This window comes from Oncorhynchus tshawytscha, linkage group LG26 (assembly GCF_018296145.1).
Source record: "Oncorhynchus tshawytscha isolate Ot180627B linkage group LG26, Otsh_v2.0, whole genome shotgun sequence".
In the NCBI taxonomy this organism is placed as follows: Eukaryota; Metazoa; Chordata; class Actinopteri; order Salmoniformes; family Salmonidae; genus Oncorhynchus; species Oncorhynchus tshawytscha.
The window spans coordinates 52,403,947-52,416,499 of record NC_056454.1 but is presented as its reverse complement, the minus strand read 5'-3'; the positions used below and the strand labels follow the sequence as shown (position 1 = coordinate 52,416,499).

Sequence of the window (12,553 nt, the reverse complement as noted above, 5' to 3'; positions counted from 1 at the left end):
AAAACTGGGACATTTTCTGCTTCCAGGAATTGTGTACAGAACCCCACCATCACCATGGGACACTCTGTTTACAATGGTGACATCAGCAAACCATCTGCCCGGTACAGTTGAAACAGGGATTCATCCGTGAAGAGCACATTTCTCCAGCGTGCCAGTGGCCATGGAAGGTGAGCATATGCTCACTGACGTCTGTTACGACGCCGATCTGCAGTCAGGTCAAGAGCCTGGTGAGGACGACGAGCAGGCAGATGAGCCTCCCTGAGACGGTTTCTGACAGTTTGTGCAGAAGTTCTTTGATTGTGCAAACCTACAGTTTCATCAGCTGTCCGGGTGGCTGGTCTCAGACGATCTCGCAGGTGAAGAAGCCGGATGTGGAGGTCCTGGGCTGGCGTGGTTACACCTGGTCTGCGGTTGTGAGACCGGTTGGACATACTGCCAAATTCTGTACGATATTGGTGGCTGTTTATTGTAGAGACATTAACATTCAATTATTTGGTAACAGCTCTGGTGGACAATCAGCTTCCTCAACTTGAGACACCTGTGGAATTGTGTTGTGTGACAAAACTGCACATTTTAGTGTCCTTTTATTGTGACTGATGTGACTTATGTCAAATCAAATTTTAGAATCAAATGTAATTTGTCACATGCACTGAATACAACGGGTGTAGTAGACCTTACCGTGAAATGCTTACTTACAAACCCTTAACCAAAAATGCAGTTCAAAAAATGGAGTTAAGAAAATCTTTACTAAATTAACTTAAGTTAAAAAAAAATCTAATCAAAAAGTAACACAAGAAAATTACAAACAATAACGAGGCGGTACCGGAACCGAGTCAGCTTTGATCCACTTGTACTGACTTCGCCTTCTGGAAGGATGATAGCGGGGTGAACAGGCAGTGGCTTGGGTGGTTGTTGTCCTTGATTATCTTTTATGCCTTCCTGTGACATCGGGTGGTGTAAGTGTCCTGTAAGTGTCCTGGAGGGCAGGTAGTTTGCCCCCGGCGATGCGTTGTGCAGACCTCACTACCCTCTGGAGAGCCTTACAGTTGTGGGCAGAGCAGTTAACATACCAGGCGGTGATACAGCCCGACAGGATGCTTTCGATTGTGCATCTGTAAAAGTTTGTGAGTGGTTTTTGCGCCTTCTTCACCACACTGTCTGTCATGCAAATTAACTATTTAAAAATCATACAATGTGATTTTCTGGTTTTTTGTTTTAGATTCCGTCTCTCACAGTTGAAGTGTACCTATGATAAACATTTCAGACCTCTACATGCTTTGTAAGTAGGAAAACCTGCAAAATCAGCAGTGTATCAAATACTTGTTCTCCCCACTGTCCTTCTCGTGTCTGAGCCGTTGAGTTGCGACTCTACTTTGTCTCTATACTGACGCTTAGCTTGTTTGATTGCCTTGCGGAGGGAATAGCTACACTGTTTGTATTCGGTCATGTTTCCTTGCCATGATTAAAAGCAGTGGTTCACCAGTTTTGCATGAATGCTGCCATCAATCCACGCTTTCTGGTTGGGGAAGGTTTTAATAGTCACCGTGGGTACAACATCACCGAGGCACTTGGTAATAAACTCGCTCCCCAAATCAGTGTATACATCAATGTTGTTGTCTGAGGCTATCTGGAACGTATCCCAGTCCACGTGATGGAAGCAGTCTTGAAGCGTGGAATCAGATTGGTCGGACCAGCATTGAACAGACCTAAGCACGGACGTTTCCTGTTTTAGTTTCTGTCTGTAGGCTGGGAGTCGTGGTTAGATTTGCTGAAAGGAGGGCGAGGGAGGGCTCTGTATATGTCACGGAAGTTAGAGTAACAATGATCCAGAATTTTGCCAGTCCGGGTCGCGCATTCGATATGCTGATAAAATTTAGGGAGCCTTGTTTTCAGATTAGCTATGTTAAAATCCCCAGCTACAATAAATGGACCCTCAGGATATCTGGTTTCCAGTTTACATAGAGTCAAATTAAGTTCTTTCAGAGCCGTCGATGTGTCTGCTTGGGGGGGAATGTACACAGCTGTGATTATAATCGAAGAGAACTCTCTTGGTAGATAATGCGGTCAGCATTTGATTGTAAGGAATTCTAGGTCAGGTGAACAAAAGGACTTGAGTTCCTGTATTTTTTTATATTTTTTATTTCACCTTTATTTAACCAGGTAGGCTAGTTGAGAACAAGTTCTCATTTGCAACTGCGACCTGGCCAAGATAAAGCATAGCAGTGTGAGCAGACAACACAGAGTTACACATGGAATAAACAATTAACAAGTCAATAACACAGTAGAAAACAAAGGGGGGAGTCTATATACAATGTGTGCAAAAGGCATGAGGAGGTAGGCGAATAATTACAATTTTGCAGATTAACACTGGAGTGATAAATGATCATATGGTCATGTACAGGTAGAGATATTGGTGTGCAAAAGAGCAGAAAAGTAAATAAATAAAAACAGTATGGGGATGAGGTAGGTGAAAATGGGTGGGCTATTTACCAATAGACTATGTACAGCTGCAGCGATCGGTTAGCTGCTCAGATAGCTGATGTTTGAAGTTGGTGAGGGAGATAAAAGTCTCCAACTTCAGCAATTTTTGCAATTTGTTCCAGTCACAGGCAGCAGAGTACTGGAATGAAAGGCGGCCAAATGAGGTGTTGGCTTTAGGGATGATCAGTGAGATACACCTGCTGGAGCGCGTGCTACGGATGGGTGTTGCCATCGTGACCAGTGAACTGAGATAAGGCGGAGCTTTACCTAGCATGGACTTGTAGATGACCTGGAGCCAGTGGGTCTGGCGACGAATATGTAACGAGGGCCAGCCGACTAGAGCATACAAGTCGCAGTGGTGGGTGGTATAAGGTGTTTTAGTTACAAAACGGATGGCACTGTGATAGACTGCATCCAGTTTGCTGAGTAGAGTGTTGGAAGCCATTTTGTAGATGACATCGCCGAAGTCGAGGATCGGTAGGATAGTCAGTTTTACTAGGGTAAGCTAGTATGTTGTTATGATCACACCACGTCTCGTTAATCATAAGGCATACACCCCCGCCCTTCTTCTTACCAGAGAGATGTTTGTTTCTGTCGGCGCAGTGTGTGAAGAAACCGGGTGGCTGTACTCACTCTGATGACGTATCCAAAGTGAGCCATGTTTCCGTGAAGTTACAATCTCTGATGTCTCTCTGAAAGGCTCGGATTTCGTCTACATTGTTGTCAAGAGACTGGACATTGGCGAGTAGCATACTCGGAAGCGGTGCGCGATGTGCCCCTCTACGGAGCCTGACCAGAAGACCGCTCCATCTTCCCCTTCTGCAGCGCTGTTGTTTTGGGTCGTCTACTGGGATCTGATCCATTGTCCTGGGTGGAGGTCCAAACAGAGGATCTGATCCACTGTCCTGGGTGGTGGTCCAAACAGAGGATCTGATCCATTGTCCTGGGTGGTGGTCCAAACAGAGGATCTGATCCATTGTCCTGGGTGGTGGTCCAAACAGAGGATCTGATCCATTGTCCTGGGTAGTGGTCCAAACAGAGGATCTGATCCATTGTCCTGGGTGGTGGTCCAAACAGAGGATCCGCTTTGGGAAAGTTGTATTCCTGGTCGTAATGTTGGTAAGTTGACGTTGCTCTTATATCCAATAGTTCTTCCCGGCTGTGATCCGGTACTGTAACACAGGCTAGCTATGACCTGGTACTGTAACACAGGCTAGCTATGACCCGGTACATTAACACAGGCTAGCTATGCCCTGGTACTGTAACACAGGCTAGCTATGACCTGGTACTGTAACACAGGCAATACAGGGAGACCCCAACATGTTTAGTGGCCGTAATCAAATCAAATCTAACTTTATTAGTCACGTGCCGAATACAACAGGTGTAGACCTAACAGTGAAATGCTGACTTACAAGCCCTTAACCAACAATGCAGTTCAAGAAAGAGTTATGAAAATATTTAGCAAATAAACTAATGTAAAAAATAATAAAAAGTAACACAATACAGTAACAATAACAAGGCTATATACAGGGGGTACCGGTACAGAGTCAATGTGGAGGCTATATACAGGTGGTACCGGTACAGAGTCAATGTGGAGGCTATATACAGGTACAGAGTCAATGTGGAGGCTATATACAGGGGGTACTGGTACAGAGTCAATGTGGAGGCTATATACAGGGGGTACTGGTACCAGAGTCAATGTGGAGGTTATATACAGGGGTACCGGTACAGAGTCAATGTGGAGGCTATATACAGGGGGTACCGGTACCGAGTCAATGCGGAGGCTATATACAGGGTGTACCGGTACCGAGTCAATGTGGAGGCTATATACAGGGGGTACAGGTACAGAGTCAATGTGGAGGCTATATACAGGGGGTACCGGTACCGAGTCAATGCGGGGGCTATATACAGGGGGTACCGGTACAGAGTCAATGCGGAGGCTATATACAGGGGGTACCAGTACAGAGTCAATGTGGAGGCTATATACAGGGGGTACCAGTACAGAGTCAATGTGGAGGCTATATACAGGGGGTACCGGTACAGAGTCAATGCGGAGGCTATATACAGGGGGTACCAGTACAGAGTCAATGTGGAGGCTATATACAGGGGGTACCAGTACAGAGTCAATGTGGAGGCTATATACAGGGGGTACCGGTACCGAGTCAATGCGGGGGTACAGGTTAGTTGAGGTAATTTGTACTTGTAGGTAGGATAATAAACAGCAAGTAGCAGCAGAGTAATAACAAATGGGGAGGTGACAATGTAAATATATTTGATTATTTTTTGGGGCTTTCCTCTGACACCGCCTGGTATAGAGGTCCTGGATGGCAGGAAGCATGGCCCCAGTGATGTACTGGGCTGTACGCACTACCCTCTGTAGCACCTTATGGTCAGATGCCGAGCAGTTGCCATTCCAGGCGATGATGCTCTCGATGGTGCAGCTGTTGAACTTTTTGAGGATCTGGGGACCAATGCCAAATCTTGGTGTGCTTGGACCGTGATAGTTCGTTGTTGATGTGGACACTCTTGACCAGCTCCACTACAGCCCCGTTGATGTTAATGGGGGCCTGTTCGGCCCGCCTTTTCCTGTAGTCCACAATCATCTCCTTTGTCTTGCTCACATTGAGAGAGAGGTTGTCCTGGCACCACACTGCCGTGTTTGGCCGTGCAGTCGTGAGTGAACAGGGATTACAGGCCCCGCAGCTTTGTGAATGTTGACTTGTTTAAAGGTCTTGCTCACATCGGCTACCGAGAGCGTTATAACACAGTCGTCCGGAACAACTGTTGCTCTCATGCATGCTTCAGTGTTGCTTGCCTCGAAGCGAGCATTAAAGGCATGTAGCTCATCTGGTAGGCTCGCGTCACTGGGCAGCTCGCCCCTTGGTTTCCCTTTGTAGTCCGTAATAGTTTTCAAGCCCTGCTACATTCGACGAGTGTCATAGCCGTTGTAGTAGGATTCAATCTTAATCCTGTATTGACCCTTGCTTGTTTGATGGTTTGTCTGAGGGTGTAGTGGGATTTCATATAAGCGTCCGGGTCCTTGAAAGCGGCAGCCTTTAGCTCAGTGCAGATGTTATCTGTAATCCATGGCTTCTGGTTGGGATACTGTGGGGCAAAAAAGTATTTAGTCAGCCACCAATTGTGCAAGATCTACCACTTAAAAAGATGAGAGAGGCCTGTAATTTTCATCATAGGTACACTTCAACTATGACAGACAAAATGAGAAGAAAAAAAATCCAGAAAATCACATTGTAGGATTTTTAATGAATTTATTTGCAAATTATGGTGGAAAATAAGTATTTATCTGGTTTATAAATCTCTCGTAACAACAACCAACACTGGTCCTCATCTCTCTTCTCTCAGCAATCATCTCCTTTCTGAGTAACAGAACACTGGCTTATATTGCTTCAGAAAGAGTCTGTAATTGAAGGCAGCTGTTTCTGACAAGAGATCAGGTCAGCTCCAATCATTAATGGGGCCGACCAATCAGCTGCTTGGGGGAATCCAGGAAGCCATTTTCCTGAAACACACACACATACAAATACACAAACCACAACACAGGAACTGGGGAACGTAACATTATGTGTGTTTGTGTGGTTTTGTGTTTGTGTGGTTTTGTGTTTGTGTGGTTTTGTGGTTGTGTGGGTATGTGGTTGTGTGGTTGTGTGGTTGTGTGGGTATGTGGTTGTGTGGTTGTGTGGTTGTGTGGGTATGTGGTTGTGTGGTTGTGTGGGTATGTGTTTGTGTGGGTGTGTGGGTGTGTGGTTGTGTGGTTGTGTGGGTATGTGGTTATGTGTTTGGTGTGTGTGTATGTGGTTATGTGTTTGTGTGTGTGTGTGTGTGTGTGTGTGTGTGTGTGTGTGTGTGTGTGTGTGTGTGTGTGTGTGTGTGTGTGTGTGTGTGTGTGTGTGTGTGTGTGTGTGTGTGTGTGTGTGTGTGTGTGTGTGTGTGTGTGTGTGTGTGTGTGTGTGTGTGTGTGTGTGTGTGTGTGTGTGTGTGTGTGTCTGACAACAACTGTTTGAAGTTTTACACCTCAACCACCAGAGGGTAGCATTCTCCAACTAAAGGTATGAGCACCTTATGGTTCTGATGGAAATAGAAGGAACAGAGAGGAATATCGAAGCCTCATATCCACTACAAGACCATGGTGCTACAGAACAGCAACTGCCCCTCCCTACCTTCAGGTTATCTACAGAACAGCAACTGCCCCTCCCTACCTTCAGGTTATCTACAGAACAGCAACTGCCCCTCCCTACCTTCAGGTAATCTACAGAACAGCAACTGTCCCTCCCTACCTTCAGGTTATCTACAGAACAGCAACTGTCCCTCCCTACCTTCAGGTTATCTACAGAACAGCAACTGTCCCTCCCTACCTTCAGGTTATCTACAGAACAGCAACTGCCCCTCCCTACCTTCAGGTTATCTACAGAACAGCAACTGTCCTCCCTACCTTCAGGTTATCCACAGAACACCAAGAGGAACTGTCCCTCCCTACCTTCAGGTTATCTACAGAACAGCAACTGTCCTCCCTACCTTCAGGCTATCTACAGACCAGCAACTGTCCTCCCTACCTTCAGGCTCTACTCCAACCCTACACCCCAACCCGATCACTCCATTTTGCCACCTCAGGTCTCTTGGCCCTCCCACCCCTACAGAACAGCACTGTCCCTCCCCCCCTTCAGTTATCTACAGAACAACAACTTCTCTGTCCTGGCACCCCAATGGTTACCCCCACTCCCCCTGTTTAGGTTAGCTTCTTTATTAAGGATGAATGTCCTCCCTACCTTATGACTGATATGTGGTGGTACCATCAGGTTATCTGGAGATGAATGTCCTGGCTATGAGGTTATCTGGTGGTACCACCTAGCTATCTGGAGATGAATGTCCTGGCAGACTGGTCCCTACCTTCAGGTTATCTGGAGATGAATGTCCTGACTATGACTGTTATCCACAGAACAGGTGGTCCCACCTTCAGGCTATCTGGAGATGAATGTCCTCCCTACCTGACTGGTCCACCAAGCTATCTGGAGATGAATGTCCTCAGGCTCTCTTGGTCCACCCCTATCTGGAGATGAATGTACTGGCTATGACTGGTCCACCTAGCTATCTGGAGATGAATGTCCTGACTATGACTGATATTGGTGGTACCATCTAGCTATCTGGAGATGAATGTCCTGGCTATGACTGGTCCACCAAGCTATCTGGAGATGAATGTCCTGGCTATGACTGTTATGTGGTGGTACCACCTAGCTATCTGGAGATGAATGTCCTGGCTATGACTGGTCCTGTAAGTCTCTCTGGACAAGAGTGTCTGCTAAATGACTCACTACCTGTAAGCTATCTGGAGATGAATGTCCTGGCTATGACTGGTCCACCTAGCTATCTGGAGATGAATGTACTGGCTATGACTGGTCCACCTAGCTATCTGGAGATGAATGTCCTGACTATGACTGATATGTGGTGGTACCATCTAGCTATCTGGAGATGAATGTTCTGACTATGACTGGTCCACCTAGCTATCTGAAGATGAATGTACTGACTGTAAGTCTCTCTGGACAAGAGCGTCTGCTAAATGACTCACTAACTGTAAGTCTCTCTGGACAAGAGCGTCTGCTAAATGACTCACTAACTGTAAGTCTCTCTGGACAAGAGCGTCTGCTAAATGACTCACTAACTGTAAGTCTCTCTGGACAAGAGCGTCTGCTAAATGACTCACTAACTGTAAGTCTCTCTGGACAAGAGCGTCTGCTAAATGACTGACATGTAAAACAATTGAACTATCTTGATCAGTGTTTGTTTCTCAGGTTCTAATACCTGTCTGTGGTGTCTCCCGTGTCCCCAGGTGATGGTTCGTCGCTGGACGGCCAGGGAGGGTCAGGTGAGAAGATCAAACGTCGTGTCAAGACACCGTACTCCCTGAAGAGGTGGCGCCCCTCCACCTGGGTGGTCTCCATGGATACGCAGGTTGGAGAGGTAAACAACAACGGAACCTGTCGCTCCAAGTCCTCCACTGCCGTCTACCTGGTAGGAGGGGGGACTACCACAGCCACCATGACCTCTGACCCCTGTGACCCTGGCATGACCTGCCTGTGAACCCTGACCCCTGGAGCAGGGTGTGATAACAGGTGGGCAGTGTGTTGCAGAAATGCCAGCTGCCTGTTTGCCAACTACACCCAGCTGGCTACTAACCTTTATGTGGTCGGCTACTTCAATGACTTTAACAAATTGGGGTGTATCAGATGCCACCAAATGTGATTTTTTTTTGGAGGGGGGGCAGAATGTGTTGCCCTGACCTCCCACACCTCCATAGCTGGCAACGTTTTTCATTATGCTGGCTACATTCGATTTTCGGGAACACATTGAGGAGGGCGTGGCCTCCTTAGGCTACGGCTGTGTCTACAATAACACCCTATTCCCTATATAGTGCACTACTTTCGACCAGAGCCGATATGGTCGATAGGGTCTGTTGTGAATAGGGTGTCATTTGAGGCGTTGCCTACCTGTATGACAGCATGCTCCGGTTTCCTTGGTTTCCTGATTTCCTGGTTCAAATTCCGTCAGAAGGAGAAGAAACGATGTGACTGCAAGAGAATCAATTGTCAAGAAAGAAGCACTTATAAATTATGATATTCTTTTCTTCTCAACTTTTTCTTTACTTTGAAGAACTTTAAAACAGAATATAGCTATGCAGCGACATTGGCTTCACTTGCTTCCATTATAAATGCTGTTCCACATAAGTCATTGTATGATTGTACGTACGGCTGTTTTTTGAATTTTGAACAATGTTGTTTTATTGTTTTCGCACTTCAAAAAAAAAAAAAAAGTGATGTCAATCATCTAGTGACCATGGTAACTGGTCTAAAAAACATTAAGAGAAAAGACAAGACTGATCAAGCAGGAGCAGTGGGTCTTTAAGACTGGGTTAGATGCTCATTGGTTTCCAGTAATGTTTATGCATAGTACATTCAGTAATGTTATATTCTTATTATTTAACCAGGCAAGTCGGTTTCAGAACAAATTCTTATTTACATTGACCGCCTACGCCGGGCCAAACCCGGACGACGCCGGGCCAAACTCGGACGACGCCGGGCCAAACCCGGGCCAATTGTGCGCCGCTCTATGGGACTCCCGATCACGGATGTGATACAGGCTGGATTCGAACCAGGGACTGTCGTGCACTGAGATGCAGTGCCTTAAACCACTGCGCCACTCGGGAGCCCCCGTTTATGCTTCAGTACATTCAGTAATGTTTAAGTATTCGTTTTTCCATCACATTGTTAAATGTCCGACAGGCTTTAGCGTTGAAGTTTAAACCATTTTTTATGTGTTCTTCGCAGCGGTTACTTCTGTTGTTATTATGACATTGTAAACAGTACCCTTATTATTATCATTAGTAGTAGCTGTCCTGCTCTCTGTCACATGTCCCTGAATGAGACAGCTGTCTACAAGGACATGAGGTATCTGCAGCTCTCTATAAGGACATTAGAGATATCTGCAGCTGTCTACAAGGACATGAGGTTTCTGCAGCTGTCTACAAGGACATTAGAGATATCTGCAGCTGTCTACAAGGACATTAGAGATATCTGCAGCTGTCTACAAGGACATTAGAGATATCTGCAGCTGTCTACAAGGACATTAGAGGTATCTGCAGCTGTCTACAAGGACATTAGAGGTATCTGCAGCTGTCTATAAGGACATGAGGTATCTGCAGCTGTCTATAAGGACATGGGATTTTGTTCTGTTACAAAAACAAATTAGCGACAGTTTAACGTCAGTCTACTCCGACTGACCGTTGAACTCCTCTTCAGAAGACACTCATCATTATTCTAAACCTTTCACTGTTCTCTCTACCCAGTCAGTCCCCTGCCTAGCTTAATAAACCAGACCAATTATTGGTATACAGTCTGAATCAAAGCACTGCTCGTTTCCTTACGAGCCAGAATGTTGAATAAAATGACATTTGAACTTCCGTTACCAGTTGTCTGTCCGGTTTGTCCTTCAGCTGGTTGAAATATCCACAGTAGTAGTATTTAACAGCCTTTTTAGAGAGCTGGTAACACCTTTGAAAACGCTTGTCGCCTTGACGCATGCACAGAACCATGTAAACACCGGCAAGACTTGGGTCAGTACGCGTCGCCTGGCGGTACTTCACGTGCCTTTGGGTCATGAGCAAAAGAAAAGGATTTGCCACACACAGAGATGTGCATTTTGAAGTCTGTTTAATAATAAACTGCATTGTTGGAAAAGGACCTGTCAGTCAGCCTTTCACTGTTAGTCTACACCTGTCGTCTACAGAAGTATGTGACTATTAACATTGGATTGAATTGATAACTGTGGATATTTTGTCTTAAATTTCAACCAGCTGAAGGACCAACCCTATGGACAATCGGCAGAGTAAGTTCAAATATAATTTTATTAATGTTTAGGTTTTTTTTCTTATGTAAATGTGCGTAGCTATGCTGTACATAGACAGACAGTCCTCTACTCTATATTCACCCTGCTCTAGTCTAGACTACTGGAGGAGGGTTAACAGACAGTCCTCTACTCTATATTCACCATGCTCTACTCAAGACTACTGGAGGAGGGGAAACAGAAAGTCAGTCCTCTACTCTATATTCACCATGCTCTAGTCTAGACTCCTGGAGGAGGGTTAACAGACAGTCAGTCATCTACTCTATATTCACCATGCTCTAGTCTAGTCTAGACTCCTGGAGGAGTGTTAACAGACAGTCAGTCCTCTACTCTATATTCACCATGCTCTAGTCTAGTCTAGACTACTGGAGGAGGGTTAACAGACAGTCAGTCCTCTACTCTATATTCACCATGCTCTAGTCTAGACTACTGGAGGAGGGTTAACAGACAGTCAGTCCTCTACTCTATATTCACCATGCTCTAGTCTAGTCTAGACTCCTGGAGGAGGGTTAACAGACAGTCCTCTACTCTATATTAACCATGCTCTAATCTAGACTACTGGAGGAGGGTTAACAGACAGTCAGTCCTCTACTCTATATTCACCATGCTCTAGTCTAGACTACTGGAGGAGGGTTAACAGACAGTCAGTCCTCTACTCTATATTCACCATGCTCTAGTCTAGTCTAGACTCCTGGAGGAGTGTTAACAGACAGTCAGTCCTCTACTCTATATTCACCATGCTCTAGTCTAGTCTAGACTACTGAAGGAGGGTTAACAGACAGTCAGTCCTCTACTCTATATTCACCATGCTCTAGTCTAGTCTAGACTCCTGGAGGAGTGTTAACAGACAGTCAGTCCTCTACTCTATATTCACCATGCTCAAGTCTAGACTCCTGGAGGAGGGTTAACAGACAGTCAGTCCTCTACTCTATATTCACCATGCTCTAGTCTAGTCTAGACTACTGGAGGAGGGTTAACAGACAGACAGTCCTCTACTCTATATTCACCATGCTCTAGTCTGGACTCCTGGAGGAGTGTTAACAGACAGTCAGTCCTCTACTCTATATTCACCATGCTCTAGTCTAGACTACTGGAGGAGGGTTAACAGACAGTCCTCTACTCTATATTCACCATGCTCTAGTCTAGACTCCTGGAGGAGGGTTAACAGACAGTCCTCTACTCTATATTCACCATGCTCTAGTCTAGACTACTGGAGAAGGGATAACAGACAGTCAGTCCTCTACTCTATATTCACCATGCTCTAGTCTAGACTACTGGAGGAGGGGTAACAGACATTCAGTCCTCTAGACTAGAGCATGGTGAATATAGAGTAGAGGACTGAATGTCTGTTACCCCTCCTCCAGTAGTCTAGACTAGAGCATGGTGAATATAGAGTAGAGGACTGACTGTCTGTTATCCCTTCTCCAGTAGTCTAGACTAGAGCATGGTGAATATAGAGTAGAGGACTGTCTGTTAACCCTCCTCCAGGAGTCTAGACTAGAGCATGGTGAATATAGAGTAGACTACTGGAGGAGGGTTAACAGACAGTCAGTCCTCTATTCTATATTCACCATGCTCTAGTCTAGTCTAGACTCCTGGAGGAGGGTTAACAGACAGACAGTCCTCTACTCTATATTCACCATGCTCTAGTCTAGTCTAG

At 45.7% G+C, this 12,553-nt stretch overlaps 1 protein-coding gene across 1 annotated transcript in view; it reads left to right on the top strand.

Annotated features, from left to right (window-relative positions):
* Window positions 1-12,056, top strand: part of bmpr2b (bone morphogenetic protein receptor, type II b (serine/threonine kinase)) — a 121,871-nt gene extending 109,815 nt beyond the window's left edge. Inside the window, exon 13 of the mRNA XM_042306389.1 lies at window positions 8,324-12,056. Within this exon, the coding sequence (XP_042162323.1) occupies window positions 8,324-8,574 (251 nt within the window). The 3' untranslated portion in view covers window positions 8,575-12,056. The remainder of the gene's footprint in view (window positions 1-8,323) is intronic.
* The last annotated feature ends 497 nt before the right edge of the window (window positions 12,057-12,553 follow it).